Consider the following 23,651-nt stretch of genomic DNA (forward strand, 5'->3'; position numbering starts at 1 on the left):
GTAATTTTTTATTTCTTAAAAAGTTCTCCTTCAAATGTACTGAATTACTTTTTAAATTTTCTATCACTGAAGATATTTTCAAGTTTGTCTTTTATGAAGAAATTGTTTTCTCAAATTGTGACATCATTTTGAATGCCTACAAATCTTTTGGTAATAAAAATTAAAACTTACATGGTTATAATTTACTTTATTAAAATTTGCCAATCTTCAGAGGGAAAAAAACATGATCCAGATTGTGTATACAGATTGCAACATTTAAAAATTTGCTCATAGTGAGTATTGTAAGGTGATACAGAAATGATAATATTTGAGTTAGGGTGTTAGGATTATGACTGATTTAAAATTTTTCTTTCTAAACTGTAATGTTATTACAGTAATATTATTTCATAGTTTTTAGAATGGAAGAAATTAGACTGGCCAAATCAACTTAAAAACAAAGTAGGGCTTCCCTGGTGGCGCAGTGGTTGAGAGTCTGCCTGCCGATGCAGGGGACACGGGTTTGTGCCCCGGTCCAGGAAGATCCCACATGCCGCGGTGAGGCTGGGCCCGTGAGCCATGGCCATTGAGCCTGTGCATCTGGAGCCTGTGCTCTGCAACGGGGGAGGCCACAACAGTGAGAGGCCCGCGTACCGCAAAAAAAAAAAAAAAAACAAAGTAAAAGTAATGATATTAATGGAGAATAATTTATTAATATCAATGGAGAGTTTTTAAAAGCTTTCACAGCTGTTTTGTCATTTAAAAAACCCTCTGATTTGCAACCACAAATTAAATAAAGATTGTTAAGAGTATAATTTTTATCCTTTTTATCTTCATGTTAGCAAGTTTGTTAAGTCTCTCCATGTGGAACTACAGTACAAAGAAAATTATACAAACCTGCTTCCCCTTTCTTTTTTCTCTTCTCATTCTTTTTTCTTTCTTGTATTAGTTAGGTTTATCTCACATCAAGAGTGCGGAGCAGAGTTAAGAATGTACAGGTTTCTTTTAGAATTAAGACGGAAGAAGAAAATAAAGAGGAACATACTAACTTTTTCTTTGAGGGCATATTTTCTATTAGCAAGTAGTATGTCTCTCACAAAGAAAATCAGACTTGGAGAACTGAAGATATTTAGCATAAAAAAGGTTAAAAACTTAATAGTACTTTTTTACATTTTTCTTTTAGGAAGAAGAAAGGCGTATGGCATCTGTTGTAGCCAAAAAAGAGGAAGAGAAGAAGCGAGAAAGTCAAAAGCAATCTTTGCTTAAGGTATTTTCTGTGATGTCTACATTCATATATGTGCACATGCACTCACACACACTGAAGCTAGCTAGCTAATCAGCTAGAAAAGTAGTTTCCAAACTGTAAATTTTTCATTCCTATCAATAGTGTTTTGAATAAACAAACACCCTTAAAACTTTTATAAGTTACTACCTATAAACAAACTTGTACTTCTGAAATACAATATAATGTACATTATAAAACACATGCAAAAGATAGAAATTGTAGGGCTTCCCTGGTGGCGCAGTGGTTGAGAGTCCGCCTGCCGATGCAGGGGACACCGATTCGTGCCCTGGTCCGGGAGGATCCCACATGCTGTGGAGCGGCTGGGCCCGTGAAGCCATGGCCGCTGAGCCTGCGCATCCGGAGCCTGTGCTCCACAGCGGGAGAGGCCACAGCAGCGAGAGGCCTGTGTACCGCAAAAAAAAAAAAAAAAGATAGAAATTGTAAAAGAGATTAAAAATAAATATAACAAGTTATAATTTTTTCCACACCAGTACATCACCATGTGTATCCTCATGGCATGTGCATTTCGTTTTGGAAACCGCTGTAGTAGACTGTCATCTTTAATGATATATTTTAATGAGCTCTGCTACATGGGTTTTTTTTTAATGATGGCTTTTTGCATTTAAAAAATTTCTCCATTAGCTTTTCTGATATAGAGGTGGTAAAGGTTTTGAGGAGTATAGGAATTAAAGGTTTTTTTAAACTGGTTTTAAATTATTTAACATATCAGATGTTAATTTCCTTAAAATGTTTTCTTTAAAAATATTTTATATTAACATAAGTATAATAAATAAAGACAGCTTAAAGTTTATAGTTCTTATTATGATTCTACTATGTTCTGAAACTAAGGATATCACCCCCATTACCATTACTCATTCTTGTCTTGTGTAGGTGCTTTTCTTTTTAAAATTAAAATGGCATTCAGAATTTTAAAAAATGACTAATAGGGATACAAAGTTGTATCTTAGGGAACTTACTGGGGTGATGGAAATGTTATGAGTTAACAGATATACCCATTTGTCAAAACTGATCAAAGAGTACACTTGAACCTGTGTGTTTTACTCTATGAAAACTACTCCAAAATTAACAAACAAAACAAAATAAAACAAACTTGGTCCCAAGCCCTCTCAGCTCAAGGCTGCTACTTCAAAAGTAATTAGAACTGTTACTCAGTATGCTAAAATTTTCTCACTTGCTGTTACTGGTGATTTAACTCTAAGGCTTCCAGTGTAAGTAGAACCTAGTATAGGCAACAAATCGCACTTGACTCCATCTTTGAACTGAACATTTTTTGTTTTATACCCAATTCAGCTGCTTGTAACCATCAGTATTTTTGGAAATATGCCATTAAATTTTTAGCTAACATGTTTTTTAGATGTTTGGAAAATTTTTATGAAAACTTCAAAAAATACCTAATGCTTCTGTTGAAGTTGCTAAATAGGACTCTTTAATTATGAGGGTTATTTAGTTTTAAAATTTTTTAGTAAGAGGAAAAGTATAGGAAATCAGGAATTCTAGCTCTAGCTCAGATTCAGGGTCATGATATCAAAGACCCTCAGCATTTACTGGAGATTGTTTCATGTGACAACACATATTGATCATTAAGAAAATGGGATGGGTGGTTATAGAGGGACAGGAAGAGTGTATGGACCTATATCTTCAGCCTTATCGCTTTTCTATCTTGCTATTTTCTTTTCAAACTTGGAAATGAATGGAAGTGATAGTTATGGGATATACTGGTGTGGTATTGCTTGGACTATAAAGACTAGACTCAAGTGGCAGAAACTGAAAGTTGGCATCTTCTAAAATAATTGTCACTTTAACACAGACTTGGCAAATTGCCGTCTAACTATAGTCATGATTGTACTAATATATGCCAAATGCATCCATGATCTTTGAGCATGAAATTTTTGGGGTGTACCCCCGTTTGCCTTACAGAATCTCTAGGCTTTCTTTTGCTCCTCTTCTTTTTGCTCCACAGACACCTAGAGCCCTTGTTTGGCCCCCTGGCCAACCAGCAATCCCCACCTGACCCCAGACTGCACTCTTGTTTTAAAATATGACTTCCCTTTTTTGGCCTCAATGAAAATATCCATTTTCTTAGTCAACCTGGTGTTGATCTGATTTTAATAACCCAATTAAAGAAAGCTTAACTTTGGGATTGGTGTAGGAAAGTGTTTGCATTTTCAGAGTTTCTTGTTATAAATTCGTTAGCATACTCAATGGTGTAAACTTTTGTGCCTTTTTTCTAAGCATCGCTATATCTACCTCATTTAGAATATTTATTTTTGCCGACTCTAAGTCAGCCAGAAAACCAAATGCATGGAGCCAGCATGATAGCCATCCTCCATTTACTCACTGCCCCTGCCTCTTTCAAAGTAGCCTTAGTACTGAGTAAAAATAGTGGTATTGCTTAGATTAAGAATTGGTTTGTCCCAGTCATCTGCAAATAACTGAAATAGAATTCTTTAAGGTAAGGTGCCTTTTTATCATAGATTTGGGGGAAAAATTTATAGTAAAATGGCAGATTCCTACTTGCTTTAGATAAGAAGGACATACATAAAATGTCAAAAAGGTTCAGAAGTATATACATATTAAGTATAACCCATTTAATTATATAAACAAATTTGAAATTCCAAGCAATAGAAAAAAGAACCCATGCCTAAAACATTTTTAAATGCAGAAATAGAACTTTTAAAATGTTTAGTTTTAATTAAGCTTTGTCACCACTTTTCATTCCTATCCAATGCCATTTCTACATCTAAAATTTTAGACAGGCAAAGAGGTGGAACTAAACATAAGTATTCTGCATGTGTGAATGCACTGAGGGAATGGGCAAAGAATCTTCCTAACAGCCTTCACTGGCTCCAAAGAGAGCAGGTGAATCAGTATCCACAGATGATTTTTCATTGGATGATTGTTCTCTTAGTAAAGAGAAAAGGGTAAGTGTCCATTTTTAGCATTCTGATTTAATCAATATGCCATTTAAAAATGTTAACTTTTGATAATGGATAATCTAGGATGCTACTAGTTATCTAGAAATATTTCAACCTAGTACAACTTCATTTAATAGTCTATGTATGATTATTAATTTTCAGACATTGTAATTTATGCTGTGAAGCTTGGAACATTGATCAGTCTCTCTCCTTCCTCCCTTCTCCCCCAGTGTATTCCATAATATTTGCCATAATTATTGAGTAGGAAAATTAAAATATCATTAGTTTTTTCTTGCTGTGTTTAAACGCAAAGGCATAATTTTCTGTCTAATTAAAACTTCACATAATGCTTGAATATATAAATTTCTGTGGAATTAAACGTTCAAATAGTGAATTTTCTTATCTCCAATGGAAGTAATTATTGTTTGTATATAATTTGTTAAGGATGATAGAGCATCGTTAAGATGGTTGATTGCATAGGTTAAATAAAGGCCACTTATACTGTGTTTTAGAATACATATTTGGTAGCTACTTTTAAGTAACAGACTCCTTTTAAAGGTGTGATAAGTAGTACAAACAATATGCTCCTTGGACTCTCCTGCTACAAAAATTGCATCATGTAATTCTTGTCCCAATGAACTTTTTCATAGGAGAAGAAAAGGTTAACAATTAACAACGTAGCTCGGAAGTGGGACTTGCAACAACATCGAATTACCAGTGCTGCTACAAACCAAGATAGAAAAGATTCAGACTCTCAGGACCACTGTCAGAACGATGGAAGCACCATCTCTGCATTTCCAGAGGAAACAGGGTATGCAATGGTATTCTTTCCAGATACTAGTATCTCTGGAGAACTGAATTTGGAGCAGAAACAGGAAAACATTTGACATATAATTATTTTAAGATAGTTTTCTTAAAAAAACCTACTGAAATTAGCAGTAGGTTTTAAAAGTTAAGATGGAAATATTGAAAATATAAGCTGAGCCCTAATTTAAAAACCCTTCAGTAGTTTCTTATTTTTCATAGGAATAAATCTAGATTACTTAATATAGTCTATGAGACCCTCTACCCACCTCACCTATTGTACCCCACACCATCAGCCACTTTATTCTTGTGCTGCAGCCTCAGTGATTTCCAGTTCAGTTACTTCCTACTTCAGAACGCTTCTCTTACAAACAGTTGTATTCTCCCCTGCCCTACTTCCCTCACCCTACCCTGGCTAACTACAACTCAGCCTGGAGGTCTTAAATTTAAACCTCACTTCCCCTGAAAAGCCTTCCCTAACGAATTCCCGGAGACTAGGCTAGATCAGATACCTTTTTTTCTCCCAGTACTCTGCTCTTGCCCTTGTTAGCACTTATCATGACCATAATTAAATAAATAGTGGGTAATTAGTTGTTTCATAACTGTCTTCCCCACTAGAATGTAAGCTTCTCAAGGAAAAGAATCCTGATTGTCTTAACCTCTGTTGTTTCCCCAGTAGCTATCACAAATCCTTACTCCTTAACTAGTAGTATTAAGCAATTCGGCATAAAATCTGGATAGTTACTCCAGTTGTGTTCTATAAAATCTGTCTATTCCAGTGGCTCACAGCCTCTTTCTTCTATGACACATTGGTCAGATAACACATATCCCTTGATTTATGAGCAAATCTGAGGACGCTTTCTAGACTTCACATGTTTCTTTTCCTCTCAAGAAGGCATACTAGAATCAAGTAAATAAGAGGAATATAAAGCGTATATATCTTCATATTTTATTTATAATTTAAAAACACATATATATAATTTAAAAATAAAACCTAAAAATCAAAGGTAGAATGCACTGCAATTTTGTTTCACTTGATGCACAGGTATCTAATGACCAAACCAAATTCTGAAACACATTTCAAACTAAATATAATATAGCTTTTATTTCAAGTTTTCAGCCAGTATTCTTTAAGCTTTCCATATGTGAAGAATGCAATAAAGTCATTGAAGAGGAATTAGAATAATATGTTGGAAGTTTACTGGAGTTAAAGAGTTTGACATATATTTCAAAGACAAATATACTTTTACAATTTTAGTTATAAGATTAATTTATATTGATCAATGTACCTCCTTCAGCTCGCTTGGGTATCCACATGGTAGAGTTTCTCAGATCTTTTAGCTAGAAAAATAAGGAAACAAGAATTAAAATTCTAATTAAGTGATGATTTGTATAACAGATATATCACTTATATTGCCCTGAAGCTTTATTTAATATTACTTAAATGTCAAAATATAATTTTACTTGGCTAGAACTATATAAAATTAAAACTATATCATTGGGCTTTAGATTTATGGCTTTCTCCCTTCAGTTCTGTCAGTTTTTACTTCATATATTTTAGGTGTTAAGTGCATATATGTGTATAATTTTTATGTGTTCTTGATGAATTGACCCTTTTATCAATATAAAATGTCCTTCTATGTCTCTTGCATGTCTCCTGTGACAATTTCTTGTATAACATCTCTTTTGGTTACCATTTGCTTTGAATATCTTTTTCCTTCCTTTCAATTTCAATCTATTTGTATCTTTTAATTTTGTAGAAAACATATAGTTGAATCATTTTCTTAAAATCCATTCTGCTAATATCTGCCTTTTAGTTGGAGAATTTAATCTATCAGATCCTAATGAGAAAGGTCTTACTTTGGTCGTTTTGCTATTTTTTTTCTACTTGTATATCTTCTTTGTTCCTCAGTTCCTCCATTACTTTCTTCTTTTGTGTTTGATTTTTTAGTGTAACATTTTAATTCCCTTCTCATTCCTTTTACTGTGTATTTTGTATTTTTTTTCTTAGTTGTTACCCTGAGGATTACAATTAACATCTTAATGTATAACATTTTAGTTTGCATTAATACCAACTTAGTTGCAATAATATACACACACTTTGTTCTTATATAGCTCCACACCCCTCTATGTTGCTGTTATCACAGATTTCATCCTTATACATTGTGTGGACATTAGCATAGATTTATAGTTATTATTTTATGCATTTGTCTATTAAATCATATAGGAAAAAAGAGGAGTTACCAACCAAAAATACAGTAACACCGGCTTCTATATTTATCTGTGTAATTACTTTTTCCAGTATTCTTTATTTCTTCATGTGACTTTGAGTTATTGTCTAGGGTCCTTTCATTTCAATCTAAAGGACTTTTAGCATTTCTTAAAGGGCAGGTGTACTAGCAATGAACTCTCAGAGTTTTTGTTTATCTAGAAATGTCTTAATTTTTCCCTGAGTTTTGAAGTACAGTTTTGCTGGATATAGAATTCTTGGTTAACAGTTTTTTTCTTTTCTTTCAGCACTTTAGGTGTGTCATCCCACTGCCTTCTGCCTTGCTTGGTTTCTGATGAGAAGTTGGCTGTTACTCTTATTGAGAATTCCTTTTACAAGACTAGTCATTTCTCTCTTGTTGCTTTCAGGAATCTCTCTTTGTCTTTCCACAGTTGGAGGTGATTGTTTAGGGTCCTCTCAGGTCTTTTCTGAACATAAATGTGGACATAAATGTTGCCCTCTAGATTCCCTGGAATACACAGGAGCTTCTCAAAGTCCCTCTTTCCCTAAGTATCTTCTTCCCCAGACTCTTGTTTCTCAGTCTTTTTGGTCTGTCTATGTTTGCCCATGTGGCAGCAGCTAAATATGTTTTTGCCTTTAAATACTTTTGAGGGCTTCCCTGGTGGTGCAGTGTTTAAGAATCCGCCTGCCAATGAAGGGGACAAGAGTTCGAGCCCTGAGCCCAGAAGATCCCACATGCCACGGAGCAACTAAGCCCGTACGCCACAACTAAAGACCCAATGCAGCCAAAAATTAATAAATAAATACATTTGTTTAAGAAAAAAAAAAAAAAACTTTTGAAAAATGCTGCCCGGGAAGCCACCTCAGCCATGAGGAAGCTCTGAGTCAGGAAAACAAAGACAATCCCTTGAGCTGATCCTTTGGGGAGCTATTAGACGTGTCAAAACACATAACAACAATTTTTTTGATAATAAGGTATGTATGGCTTCCTCTGGTACCAGCAACCTACACAAGGAATGTGGACTGTCATCTTCAAGGCTGCCACTGAGCTGGGGAGTGGGGAATGGTAGCAGGGTAAGTTAAAATGCCACAGAACTCTCTTAGTAAAATTCAGCACTTTTTTTCTTCACTTATCATTCTCCTGGTTGTTGTAATTTTTTTTAGACTCCAGAATTCTGAAAAAGTTGATTTTGACAGTTTGTGCTATCGTATTTGTTGCCTTCTGTAGGGATGGAGTTTCTCTCCTTTGATATGCTAATTTTGCTGTATTCTATGAGCTATTCTTTTACATTTCAAGATCAGTATCATTTTTATCTGTTCTGTAACCAAAACATTTGTCAATTGGTAGCATCTAAAGTTTGAAAACTGGTAAAGTGTTTAAATTTCTGTGATTATATAACTATCATGTAACTATTTTTTACTTGAGAGTTAAGTAGTATACTATGATTATATCTCATTTTCTGCTTCCTAAACCATTCAAGGAGACTAGTCCTAGCATCAGATTCCAAGATTACACTTCAAAGTTTGTTCAAAACCATGCCACACTTCAGTTTGCTTTGTATTTGAGCCGTGCCTTTCTTACATAGTTTCTTTTTATCTGGGGTTTCTGATGGCCTGTTTTGTTGTGTTGTTTTTGTTTGTTTGTTTAACAAAGAAATTTATGCTGCCTTTACCACATTCCAATTTCTTTGAATTTCTCTTTTTATCTTTTGAATAGAATTCACTCTTATTGAAGCTTTCTATGTCCCTGACCTAATTTAGTCTCATTATTTCCTTTTGGACCATTGTTTACAGTTTATTATTTTACATCATATTACTAGTAGCCTTTGCTTTTTACTTGGATTATGTGTCTTTTTCATATCCTCAAGTAATTCTATCCTCTCAACCTCTAGATGGTAGAATTCCTCTGAGTTTGGTCCTGGGCCCTCTTTCCACTCTCTGCTTCCCCGCTAAGCAATATCATATATTTCTTTGACTTTAAATGTCATTTATATTTTGAAGATACCAATATGTATTATCTCTTCTTTTATGGTTTACCCATTTGGATTGTGTTTAAGGGGAAAAATCTTTTACTACATTGAGATTATAAAAATATTCTCCCATTTTGTCTTCCTAAAGGTTTAAAATTTTGCCTATCATATTTTATTCTTTATTACACTTGGAATTGGTTTTTAAGTTTGAGGCTGATGTCAAATTTGTTTTTCCCCTTAGGAATAACCAGTTGCCCCAGTGTTATTTATTGAGTATTCTTTCCTTCTTCCACTGAACTGCAATGCCCCTCTGACTGTTTTATTGGCAGTGGGAGAAGTAGGTAGTAGGGTCCTTTTGCAGATCTTCAATTAATGCCCCTCCCTCACTTCTCATTCCCATCTTCCATCATATCTCTGTTCTTTCCTTTCCGAAGTTCTACTGGGCAGCTTGGCTACCATCTTTGTTCTTGTCTCCAGTTCATATTCAAAGCTATGGCTTCCTTTGTCCTTCTTCCTCACTCAAAATTCTTCACTTTCCAGCTCCCAGAAATTTGTTGAAACTTCTTGCTGAAGATTGTCTCCCCCTTTCCTTTTTACTTGTTATTGTGTTTGTATAACATTTCAGTTACTTTAATGGGGCCTTAGAGGGAGAGGTTTCAAACACATGTGCTCATTCTGTCTACTTTTTTATCTGAAAGCACAAAGTGAAACATTTTAAATATTAGTAGTTATATTACTACATTCTCTGTAAGTCTTTAAAAATATAATTAAATTTCATCTCTTGGGAATGATATAAGCCTGGCTCTCTCTGAAGGTAGAAAGCTAGTCAGAGGGCCACAAAGTCTCTTCCTTAGGGTTCCAATTTGTTTTTTAATGCTTCATAAGATTTTCCATTTTCAACAATCCCATTTATAGTCTTTAGTATTTCATAATGCCAAAAAAGTGGCTAATTCTTGTGTTACAATGTCTGTGACCTTTGGCTTGTGGGTGTGTAACTAAACGCCTGGAAATAAGTATCCATGAAAAAATTACAGGCACATAAACAGAAGAAATTCTGTAAAACTTTGGTATATCCCATTAATGATTTCACTGTTCACTGTACTTTGGACATATCTGTAGTAAAGTGACATACTACAGGTTTCTTTCCCTTGCCAGAAATGGGAAAGTACTTGGTGTAATGTTTTCTTTGCTTACATTGGATGCATGCAGTGAAGCTGGGTTATTTTTGGTCATTTCCTGTCTATGAACACTGTGGTATTTTAGCCAACACTACTATAATAAAATATAATGCATAAAATGAATTTCCACACCTATGAATGTTGTAATAGAAATTCATAAAATATGTTATTATAGGAATCAGCACCACTTATTCACTGGGAAAAGAAACTTCTGAAATATTTTAAGTCTTTCTGTTCTAGCCTGTTATAGAATGCATAAAGATTTTTTTAAAAACCTGTAGTCCTCTGAAATATTGTCTTTTTTTTCCATATAGGCATTTAAGAGTATATTCTTCATTTAGCCTGACTTTCAGGGACTCATTACTGGGTTGCATTAAGTTAATCACCCTGTCTTAGTGTCCTCTACTAATCAAGAAGGCATGGAATAGTTTTCTGATTAATTCTTATATAAAGATTGAGTTTGATAAATGAACATTTGGACTTGGAATTAACCAGTAAAGATCTTGACGAGAATTCCTATTTGATGGCAAACTGCCTACTGTTATATAAATAATACTTGAGTAGGGAAATATACATGGAAATGTATTGGGCTTCATGGAGAAACAAATTTTAAAGCATAGATCCTCCATAGAGGAATACCACATTTCTTAGAGCATAAATTTAAACTAGACAGAGGTAAAACCTAGACCAGGTGACTCCATCACCTTGTCTAAAACATTTGAATAACACTTGAATCCTCCCTCTCCTTCCTTCTCGACAATCACTAAGTCCTACTTTTATGATCTCTTAAATATCTGGTATATCTGTGTTCTCTTCTTTTATTAATAATTATCACTAAAATGTATTGAACTAAACATGGAGTATGGTTTAGAATATGATTTCTAGTCTTAATAACAACTCTGAAAAAATATGTATTATGATCACCATTTTACATACAAGGAAACTGAAACTGCAAAGAAATTAAATAACTTGCTCCAAAAGTCATCTATTTATCACTGGCAGATCTGGGATTTGAACTAAGCTCTATCTGATTTTCTTGCCAATGCCTTTTCTACTGCATGATACCTTCTTTTTTGTTATGCCCTTATGTGGTCTAGTTGACACTATTGCACTGGTCTTCCTACTAATCTCTCTCCATTCAGTCTCTCCCTGCTACGTCCTCCACAAAGTTCACCAATTTATTATCTGTCTCAGGTAGGTCCTTGAGGGCAGGGAGCATATCTTATTCATCTTTTTATCCCCAGCACCAGAACCTAGCTCCATGCATGGCACATTGGAGATGCTTAAAAACTTGCATTGAATATTGTTCTGTTACTTTTTTATTTAGAAATCTTTTTCTGCTCCTCAACCTTATGGGATAAAATCTGACTTTTCAGCTTCATCTTCAGCTACTACTCCCCCATATGTTTAAGTGTTTAATTTCTATGTTTCAGTGTACCATACATATTGAAATTGTTCTTAACTGAATGTGTTATATATAATTAGGCTTCTGTGCCTTTATTCATTCTATTTTTCTTACCTGAAGTGTGCTTCCTCCTTCTACTTCTGATGAAGTTCTACTGTTCATCTTTCAAGGACCAGTTCAAATACTACCTCCTTTTGAAACCTAACTTCTAGCCACTAGAAGAATTAATTGTTCTTCCTCTGCATTTCCATAGCATATTGCTTAAATATTCATTATATGACAATAAACATAAATATTATATTAGGATTAATGTATACATTTATCTTGCTTTCCACCCTCCATCCAGATTGGGAGCTCTTTAAGGACAAATAAGTATTAATTTATCTTTATATCCCCAATGCCTACCACAATATCTGACACACAATAGGCTCTCCAGATTAACCTATTTGTTTAATGAGGTTGAGGTCATTTCAGTTTAGAAATTATACCCATGTGTTTATTAATTTAACTGCAGAGTATAATTAGAGCAGTTATATTTCTGGGAACATAGCCCAATAAAAGAGAGTTTTGATATATTTAAAAACTTGCACATGATTTCTATACTGATTGTCCTTATCAATTCAGATGAGTTGGTTGCCTGTGACAGAATTCTTAGGACAGTGCCCTGTGGACTTTTAGCAAATGTTTGATGAATAAGTGAATGAGGGAGCAAATGAAATAATATGTACGTATGTTTGACTAAAAATATGTGGACCGGGGCCTCCCTGGTGGCGCAGTGGTTGAGAGTCCGCCTGCCAATGCAGGGGATACGGGTTCGTGCCCCGGTCTGGGAGGATCCCATATGCCGCGGAGCGGCTGGGCCCGTGAGCCATGGCCGCTGGGCCTGCGCGTCCGGAGCCTGTGCTCCGCAACGGGAGAGGCCGCAATAGTGAGAGGCCCGCATACCGCAAAAAAAAAAAAAAAAAAAAAAAAAAAAAATGTGGACCTATCTATTAAGCACACAGGGAAAACCGGAAGGACAATCCCCAACATATAAACACAGGGAATAAACTTCCTAAGTTATTTTTTATGGACATCAGAGCACACCTTCCCTGAGGAACAGATTCCTCTATTCCATATTGGCCAGAGTTTGAGGCTAACCTCAAGCCTCATTCAGAAAATAACTGAAATGGGTTTGGTCTTGTATGACCTATTTAATAGATGCTTTGTTTCCTATCTACAGCCCAGAAAACTTGCCATTTGTTGTTACTGAATGTCCATGTGAGGTCTATAAAAGTTAGAAATTACTTCTGCTTTGTTTTATAACTATACAACTGTTTTGCTTAGGCTAGGTTTGTTTATTTCACTTATTTTCCTAACAGTTTGCTTGACAAACCTTTAAAGAAAATAAATAATCCTTTTCTAATAATAGACATTTTATTTTGTAGTTTATATTCTTAAACTTTTAATCATATGGAAAAAAGGTAAACAAGACACTTCCAAATAGATGATATAAAACAACACAACTTCTCAAAGGGTTTATCCATGTTTTTGGCACATAGCTGTGATTCAACTTCTTTTGTTGCATGTCATGACCATCAGGCATCACTACATCAACTAGCAAACCTTTTTCTTGCCTTGACTTTACTTCTTCATTACTGGTCTTTGCCTCACCTGCAGAAACCTTCTTACTAACCCTTAGCCCATGACTATGTCACTGACTTGTCCCTTTGCTCAAACCACAGTTTATGATTGGAATTGGAACACCCTTCTTAAGAGTCAATAGATACTCATAAGAAACGTCATAATTGTCTCATTTCATTAATTCTTTGAAGAAATATTTATTGAGCACAACATGTGCTAGGGAACTGTGCTAGGTGCTGGATCTACTATAGTGAATGTGACAGAGTTTGAGCCTTCAAGGATCGCAATGTTTAGTAAGAGCGACAGACAAGGAAACAGGTAATTGCAGTGCAGTGTGGTTAAGTGCTGTAATAGTGGTATATATTCTTTTCATTAAGCCCTATTTATTTCAGTGGCATTGAAATGTAACTCCTATCCTTTATCCTATTCTAGAAATGATTATATGCTTTACATAGCTGAACACAAAGTTATCACACAAAGCACAATCTAAGGAACTCTTAATTCTCATCTTATTTTTGTTCCATATTATCAGCCATTACATTTATAGGATTATCATCTAAGATTATTCACACACCACTGCTCATTGAATGTTTGATTATTGTCATATAATAATCATTGTCTTGAGTACTAGTCTGGCAGAAATCAGTCCTTTTATATTTTTTCAGTTGCATATTCACTTAGAGTTGATTGATGTCATTACCCAGCTTCTTATTGTGTCAACAAATGTGTTACATGTTAACTGGTACCTAAGAAATAAGTACAGTAAGTCTAGTAAAGCATGATAAACCAACAGGGTGATGGTTTGTCAGTCTTATTCCCAGCATCAGCATTATAAAACTTTTGAAGGTCTTTAATAATGCAGTCATTTACATTGTGAAAGGCCCATTGTGAAAAGCTCATAGATTCCAGAGCCCCAAAGCTGAAAAAATATAATCAAAATTGTAAACACATAATTATGCTTGAGTATGAGAAGTGATGTATTGGAAGAGTGTACAAAATTCCACAGGAGCACAAAGGAGAGCAAAGCACTAATATACTTAGTAAGGGCAAATAAATACTGTCTGAGAGCAGAATTCCAGAACGAAAACCCATAGAACAAAAAACAAGCATCGATTGAGTTTTGAGATTGGGTAAAACAAATGGTTATGTCTCTATTCACAAAGCAGAAAATTTGAATTGGATCAAGCTATTTCTTCTTCAAAGAGCTATCATTTAGGAAACCTTTTATAAAACATGTGGCTCTAACTGAAAATAGTAACAATGATCGTATTCAGTAGATATGTGAAGTTATTTTGTATCTGTATGTGTGTGTGTGTGTGTGTGTAATATATATATATATATATATATATATATATATATATATATATATATATATATATATATATATATTACACACACAGTAGTGGATTTCTTTATCATTTCTTATTTCAAAATGGGGAGGAAATCTTCATTGATTTTACTACTTATAACTGTAATATATATATGCTTGCAAAATTTCAAACAACATTGAAATATTCAAAAATAGAAAGTCAAAGTTACCCTTTAATCCAGCTTCTGAGAGAGAAACTATTCTTAGCAGTTATTATATAAATTCCCAAGTGTTTTATAAACATAGTTTTATATTACATGGTTCTTACTATAGAAATATTATTTTGTAAAATACAGTTTTTTTCAGCCAGACAGTGGAATACTTTATAGATTAGGAAAACCTATTTGTTTTCACATGCAAAGATATCTATGATATATTAAATGGATTGTTTTAAAACTAAATAGAATATCAATTATCTTTCATTGATATAAATAATTCGGGTTTAAATGTGGTATTTTTTTGTTCACATGTGCCTCTTTTTGAATTAAAGTACATGACTAGAAGAATACAAAACTTGTAGATATTCTATTGAAAATTAGTCTTTGGTGCTCTGGGTTTAATTACTGAAATGAAAAAAAGTGAATATACAATTTCAAATACCTTTCCAACAGGTCCTTATAATCTGTTATTTACTTTGCATGATAAGACTTTCATTTAAAAGTATATGTTGGGTTTTCCAGGTCTCTGGACTCAGGACTCACCAGTGCTTTACAAGATCTATCTGTCACAGACACACACCTTGTCGAAGTGGATGGAGACACACTTTCCTTGTATGGCTCAGGAGCGCTGGAATGTCTGGATCGGAATTGGAGCGTGCAAACAGCAGGAATGGTGACAACAGTGTCCTTCACTTTCATAGAATTTGATGAAATCGTCCAAGTGCTTCCCAAATTGAAGATTAAGTTTCCTAATTCTTTGGTAAACATTTCCTTTTAGTTGTATGTTTGAATTCTTCTCAGTCATGACTTGTATATTGAGGCCAAAGACCTGTTTTGTTTTTTTGCGGTACGCGGGCCTCTCACCACCGTGGCCTCTCCCGTCGCGGAGCACAGGCTCCGGACGCGCAGGCTCAGCGGCCATGGCTCACGGGCCCAGCCGCTCCGCGGCATGTGGGATCCCCCTGGACCGGGTCACGAACCCGTGTCCCCTGCATCGGCAGGCGGACGCTCAACCACTGCGCCACCAGGGAAGCCCCAAAGACCTGTTTTCACTTTTATTTCTGCAGTTTCTATCTGGCAGGGAGACTAAGTTCTTGTGTTGATTTTCTGAATCTGGGATTTAAATTGGTATTCATAAATGACCTTGCAGTCTTCTGTAAATATTGGAAATTATCTCTCTAGAAAATGCTTCTTTATGGAGTATAACGGACTAATATAATTTTATTCAAATTATATATTTCTATTTTGTAAAACTTTCAACAGGACCTCACCCAACTGTATATTATATATTCATTTATTGTACCTGGTATTAATGGGACATATATAATTTTTACAGTAGTCCCCTAACAACACTTAAAATAACTTTAATAGCTCATTAAAGTTACTTTGAGAAATTAGCCCTTTCCAATTATGGTATTATTGTACTACTTATTAGTATGAATTTGCAGAAACTGTGATTTCCATGAATTCTTTCCTGAGTTTTTATTATCATTGTGTTTTTCTCTGTCAGCCAAGTGATTTCCCTCACCTACCCTTTATTGTTTTTTTTTCTTTTGTTATATCATCCTCCCTAAAGAAGATAGAAGTAGAGACAGTATGTTTAGAAAAAATAATCCAAATTCACAGACAGAACACTTATATTAGAATTTCGGTTTTAGTGATTTTATTTTCTGGTAGCCAGTTTAAGTAGCCTACATAGTAATTAGCAAGATAAAAGTAATAATGGGTAACTAGTTCTTCTCAGAAGGGCTGTGTGAGCCCTGCATTTATAAAGTTCTGAAAATTTTACTTCTGATCTTTCCTTTGTAGATTTCATCTCAGGGTAAAGCATATAAAATCATTGTAATGCCTGGAAGAGTCTGAATTATTGTATATTTATATAGTTTTTAAGACTCTTAGGTTGTTAATAAATAGGGGGATGTCCTTTGCAGAAAGGAAATCACTTTGAATCCAATATTGGATGGATTAATATATTCCATCAATAATTTTGCATTAGGTGGATTAAAGTTTATGTAAGTTTAATACATTCAGTTGGTTTAATGTAATTGAAAACATATTAGCTAAGCATAAAGTTTACATTTATTTGGGGAATGATCAGTGAAGCTTTAATGTTAATGTTTTAAGATGGTTAAACTCAATATTCACCTCTTTTTTTGCTTTATTATTGTAGCACCTTAAATTCAAGGAAACAAATCTTGTAATGCTGCAGCAATTTAATGCACTAGCACAACTCCGTCGAGTTGACCAGCTGACAGTTGATCCTCAAGGAAATCCAGTTGTCAATTCAACACTCTGGAAATATTATGTTCTGTTTAGACTGAGCCATTTTAATATGCAGAAAATAAATGGAACAGAGGTAAGCTAAACACGAAGTCAACTGTAGAATTAAAATATTCCTTTTTAGGGGAAGTAGTCATAAAAATGTCCAGGAATTTATGTATAAAACCATGATAGAACTTTTGAGAAATAATGTTTTTTTTAAAAAAATCTTGACATTTAAAATGTTGAAAAGCTAAAACTATTTATCTAAAAACTTCTAAGGTACTAGACAAATTTTGAAAATAAAATAGTAACCAGATCATGGTGAATAGTAAATACTTTTTTGATAGTTTGTAAGTATTCAGAGAAGTAAAGTGTTGGTAGAATAATAGTTTAAAATTAAAAAAAAACCACTTCTGTAAGTAATGTGATCTTTGTATTTTTCAGAGTGCTTTACAGACTGTTTGACATGCAAAATGGTATGGGGAAGTGATACTAAATGTCAATTAATAAAGATTGTGGTAGGGGAAGGGAAGAATAACATGGAAAAAAAGAATGTACATAGGGAAAGAAGAGTGATTTTTAAAAGAAGAGATGAGAAGGAGAAATAAGCAAGGAGGAAAGATAAAAGAAGATAAAGTAAAGATGAGTGAAAAAGGAAGTAAAACAACCATAAGTCCATAAACATCTGGACTGCTTTGTTAATAGTTTGTAGCAAATGCTTTTGGAATATCTGCATTGTGCCTGGAGTCTGAATAACTGGAAAATTATTAGTAAAGAGTTATTTTTCAGATTGATTCTGCTAAGCTTGTCACAGGGTTAATCCCCCAGCTATCCAAAGATCATGTTCTCTTTAAATATTACTTTGGAAGAAAAGAGAGAAACTATGCTTCTTCCTCTACTGTGGAATTCCAGAACTGAATTTAAATAATCCTCTAAAGGAAAAAATCTTTAATATGCTGTTAGTATTATTGTGATTATCTCTTAAAATTCAGACCTCCTTATTGTAAGATGAACTATAATCAACTTTGCTAGCATGGTGGTAATAGCAACTGTATTTCCCTGCAGCTGATACACTGTAAGTAACTCTAGCCTAAAACTCCAAAACTACAGCATACCATTAGGAGACTGGAGGTCTCTGGGTCATTGTACAAAAGCCATATGAAATTTGCATCAACCATGATAGGCCCATGACCACAATATCAGCCATCTGTTGAAGATGTAGGGCAAACCTGGGACCTTCAGATGACTATTAATTTCTCCAGCTAGTTCTCAAGAGATTTGTTTCAGCTTTACGTACCCTCTTGGTACTTCCCCAGAGAGGCTGTGAGTCACTGGTCAGATCTAATAATTAGTTCCAAAAGTTTCCAAACCTAGCCTACACTGGAAGTAGAATAGTTATTTTTGCTATGGGTGAGTAATTCTCCCTCATTAATGGCCAAATCGTTATCTCAATTAACCCTAAATAGTGTATTTACCCAAATGTGGATCACTACTGGAGATGTAATAATTATTATAAAACCTTGAGATAGGAAGTAATAGTATAATATAATTGTATAAAGTAGAGAAGAATGAGAAAGAACCAATATAATTTATTCTGATTTAAAGTTCCGAAAATGTCAATGCCAGGGATATTTGACCCTTTAATAAAAGACCTAAACTAAAACTGCTTATCTCATCCTTGACAATATATAATAATGTTATACTATATTTCTACTTCTCTTTGTAAAAGAGAGAATGATATTGCTTGAGGAGACTTAAATTGAATTATGAGCATCAAGAGGAAAAGGTGGAGTAGTGCCCGGCACTGGCCACTAGGTGACTATATTAGACCAAACAACTTAGTTGTCAGCTGAAGGACGGATTCCAGGGAGCAGCAGCCTCATTAACTATGAAAGTCTAGGGAAGGGAAGGGAAAGAGTCAGTCTGCACTGATTCATGTGTATAAGATGCTTGTGAATTATGGATTTATTTTCCAGAAATTCCTGTGTAGTGTATTATAGCTAGTGTAAAGAATAAAGTTTTTAAAAATGCAAAATTTAACTATACCAGGGTTTCTCAACCTCAAATGCTCTGTTGAGATTTTGGATCAGGTAATTCTTTATACTGGGAACTGTCCTGTGCATTGTAGGACATTTAACGGCATCCCTGTCTTCAACCCACTAGATGCTAGTAGCACCCCTCCACCAGTTATGATAAATCAAAATCATCTCCAGACATTGCCAAATGTTCCCTAGGGGACAAAAGGGCCCCTGATTGGGAACCACTGCATTATATTGACAATCTAATAGTATTTAAAATGCAAGCAACCTAATTTTATATTTAAAAATATGCCCAGATATTAATACAAGCCCTGCTTTTAGTAGTTTCTTGGTTAACATAGGAATGAGCCCTCATGGGGAATATATCTGTGACACATTATTCATTGTGGGGAGAAAGATGGACAAAATTTCAGAATGAATAGGAGCGCCTTTCCTAATCCAGTGTTCATTCCCTCAGAAAGGGACAAAACTATCCTTTTAGGAACAAGGTATGAACAACACCTTGTCTTACATTTGACACATTATTAAAGCCAATCTATTCCATTGACACTTGAGATTTTCCCCCTAAATCATTCTACTCAAAGAAGCTCTAGGATTTTTGAAAAAATTCATTAAGAATTTAAGGTGTCTCAAGTATAATCCTTAGGAACCATGGCTTCTAAGTCAGAGCTAACTCCTCACTTCCCAGCCATCATCCATCACCATGGGCCACATTTGTATCAATACATCTTCATTTTAATCAAGTGCAAGGAAGAAAGAGAAATATCAATGAGAATTCACTCTCCTCCTACAGCCCAGGAGAATGTATTTTTCTGGACTAAAAGAAAATATTTACTCTGGAAATTTCTTTGGAATTATGTTAGTTATATCAAGCTAAGAGGCAATGTCATTTTTGACCCTTCTCCTTCATATCTCTTCAGGTGACGCAAAATGATATGATAATGGCTGAAAGGCTCTTTGGAATCCTAGCACATGTAGCATCTTCTGAATTACCCCAGTACCATCTGATTTCAATTCTGGGTGATGCCAGGTAACCTTTAATAGCTATAGTTTTTATAGAAGTACAGTTGCACTAGAAAAAGAAATATATTCCACACACCTCTTAATTGTGCTATTTATTCATCCCACAAACATCCTAAATTTGTTTTGTGTCTGGCCCTCTCCAAAGTGTTGGAGGTATAAAGATGAATAAGACAAAGTTCTTGCTCTTGTGTGGCTTATAAGCTAATAAATTAACTTACTAACTTATGAGCTAGTAAGTTAAAGACATTTCAGATGCTATAAGAGAGGGCTCTAGGAGCTTAGGAGACACTACATTTTGGAAAAACATTGGTGAAGGCTTCACAAAGGAGGTAACATTTTTCTAGTTCTTCAGGAATACATAGGAGTTTTTTCAGGTACAGGGTATGAGGGAAAGAGATCTGCAAAGGCATAAGGAATCATGAATAGTTCCATATAATTGGAGCATAGGATGATTGCAAATTGTGATAGGAGATGAAGGTAGAAAGACTGATTGTGATCTGATTTTGAAGAGCCCAGAAATCCATGAAAAACAAAACTGAATACTGTGCTTTGTAATTGAGCACAACAATCTGTGATTAGATTCATGTTCTAGAAAGGCTGCCATTTAAGAGGACAGAGATGGAAGGAATGGAGAGCAATCAATAGGCTAGTTTGTAGTCCACGAGAGAGATTATAAGGGTCTGAACTAAGACAGTGAGAATGGAGAAGAGGATAATTTGAAAAATACTTAGAAGGCGTGTACCTGACAGAAAACACTGACTGACGGGATGTGGCATAGATAGAAGGAGAAAAGTCAAAGATGGTGTGTTAGTCATGGTTCAGTTATAGATAATTCATTCTGGCTAAAGTAAGGAGAAAACAATTGATATATAAGAAATTAGTTATCTACAGAATCATTGGAAGGAATAGGGAAGCAGTCTCTAGACTGGGCCTGGAAAGGATCTCAGAATGATACCACGGAACCAGTCCACCAAGGAAACTGCTACCTTTGCCATAGTCTGGGAGCTGGGTGATCAGGAGGCTTGTCCTGACCTCGACCTCCAGGATCATACCACTTTTTACTTTGAGGATCAGGAAATTCCCCATTCCCCTCCCCAAAACTTGGCTCCAGAGCCATGCTACCCTACTATAATCTATACCAACAAAATGGGTATCTTGTGTGCTTACTTCCCCACTTAGTTCAGTTCTGATTGCATTGGTGTGAGGAGAAAAGGGGCAGAGTTGTCTCTAAGAAATTATAACCAAAGCCAATCTTCAGGTAAATTTTCAGCCTGAGTTTATAATACATGCATAGTTAAAAATAATTTCAAAATTTAAACAATTACTATCTCTAGATACCTGGTAAAAACAAATGCATCTTGTGTCTGGAGGAAGTTACTATCATCCTATCTCAGATAATCCCCATGGATAATTTTTAAGGACAATGACCAGCACACAATGAAAAGAATATTTTTTAAATAGCCAAGCACACAAGGAAATAAGGCACCATGTATAAGAACTAGCAGGAAAAAAATAGACCACAGAAACAGACCCACAAATACTTTAGATTGGGCATTATCACTTATAGATTATAAAATGACTATGCCTAATATATCAATATTTCATGTTATCAAAAACAAGTTTGAAAATATCTGGAGAAAACAGGAGATTTTTAAAAAGTGATCCATCAGATTTGAAGGGAAACTAAAGGAACTTCTGTAAATGAAAAATATAATAAGCATAATTATTAAAGCTTAATTAAGAGGTTTAACAGCCAATTAGACACACCTGAAAAGAGAATCAGTAAACTGGGAAATAAACTAGAGAAGATTTTGCAAAATGCAGAACAAAGGAAAAAGAACAATATACGGAAAAATGGTTAAGAAATTTGAAGATGGAGTGACTTAGAAGATTTAACGTATGTTTGGAGTTTCAAAAAGACACAATAGAGAGCATGGGATAGAGATAACAGCAAAGAATTTTTTCAGAATTGATGAAATACACTAATCTACACATTAAATAAACTCATCCATTCCAAGTTTGTTAAATTAAAAGAAATCTACACCTAGTCACATCATAGAACACTGACTATAAAGTAAAAATTTTTCAATACCCAGGAAAAGAGAGGTTATCTTCAAAGGAGTGCACATCAACAGTTGACTATATAACAGCAACAGTGGAAGCCAGAAGACAGGGTAATGAATGTGTTCAATATACTGAAGTAAATAAATTGCCAAGCTAGAATTCCATTCAGGCAAAAAAGTCTTTTAAGAATGAAGGTGAAAGGGACTCCCCTGGTGGCACAGTGGTTAAGAATCCATCTGCCAATGCAGGAGACACGGGTTCGAGCCCTGGTCTGGGAAGATCCCACATGCCGCGGAGCAACTAAGCCCATGCACCACAACTACTGAGTCTGCTCTCTAGAGCCCATGAGCCACAACTACTGAGCCCTTGTGCCACAACTACTGAAGCCTGCACTCCTAGCGACTGTGCTCCGCAACAAGAGAACACACCGCAACGAAGAGTAGCCCCTGCTCACAGCAAGTAGAGAAAGCCCACGCACAGCAACGAAGATCCAACACAGCCAAAAAATAAATTTTTTAATAAGTAAATTAAAATAAAAACCTTAAAAAAATGAATGAAGGTGAAATAAAGACATTTTAAAACAAAATAATAAAAACAAAACTTAAGAGATTTCCCATCATTATTCCTTCAGTAAATGATAACGCCTATAATTAAGGCAGAAAGAAACTGATCCCAGATAGAAATTCTGAGGTGCAGGAAGAGCTGAAGAGCAAGGAAAGTATTAAATTTGTGGGATAAAACTAAATGAACATTGACTATATAAAACAACAATAATAATATTGTGAGATTTTAAAATGTAGAATTAAAATACACTACAACAGTAGTATATATATTGGGAGGGGTAGATGGAATTATAGTTTTCTAGGTCCTTGTATTATCTAGGATGAAGATATAGTAATTAAGTTTAAATGTTAATAAGTTAAGAGTGCATGTTGTAATTTCTTTGGTAACCAAAGAATAAAAGAGTATATAGCTTCCAAACAAGTAAGGTCAGGGCAGGGGTGAGAAGTGGGGAGAAGAAAAAAAGGAAAAGAAACATAGAATATTTGGTCAAATTGAAAGAAAATAAAATGTTAGATTTAACCTAAATACTAGTATATCAGCAATTATACTTGTACCAAGACTCAGTGACTTAAAACAAGAAACATTTTCCCACTGAGTCTATAGGTCAGCTGGGTGCTTCTTCTGCTCTCAGCTCGGGACCTCATGCATCTGCAGTCACCTGAGGGTTGGATAGGCAGCTCTGCAGATCTTCCCTAAGCTCTCTCACTTTTGGGGGGTCTGAGAGGTTGTAAGCTGGTCTAGAAAGACCTTACTTAGGACAACTTG

General features: G+C 34.9%; 1 protein-coding gene across 3 annotated transcripts in view; it reads left to right on the forward strand.

Annotated features, from left to right (window-relative positions):
- The window catches only part of LRRC49 (leucine rich repeat containing 49), a 131,962-nt gene that overhangs the window by 97,299 nt on the left and 11,012 nt on the right, over positions 1 to 23,651 (forward strand). For all 3 annotated transcript variants that reach the window (XM_081227435.1, XM_081227433.1, XM_081227434.1), the window contains 5 exons: positions 1,160 to 1,243; positions 4,848 to 5,008; positions 15,457 to 15,694; positions 17,105 to 17,290; positions 20,156 to 20,265. In XM_081227435.1, the coding sequence (XP_081083561.1) occupies positions 1,160 to 1,243; positions 4,848 to 5,008; positions 15,457 to 15,694; positions 17,105 to 17,290; positions 20,156 to 20,265 (779 nt within the window). The remainder of the gene's footprint in view (positions 1 to 1,159; positions 1,244 to 4,847; positions 5,009 to 15,456; positions 15,695 to 17,104; positions 17,291 to 20,155; positions 20,266 to 23,651) is intronic.

Source organism: Mesoplodon bidens (genome assembly GCF_964165515.1).
Source record: "Mesoplodon bidens genome assembly, chromosome: 3".
NCBI classification, from domain to species: Eukaryota; Metazoa; Chordata; class Mammalia; order Artiodactyla; family Ziphiidae; genus Mesoplodon; species Mesoplodon bidens.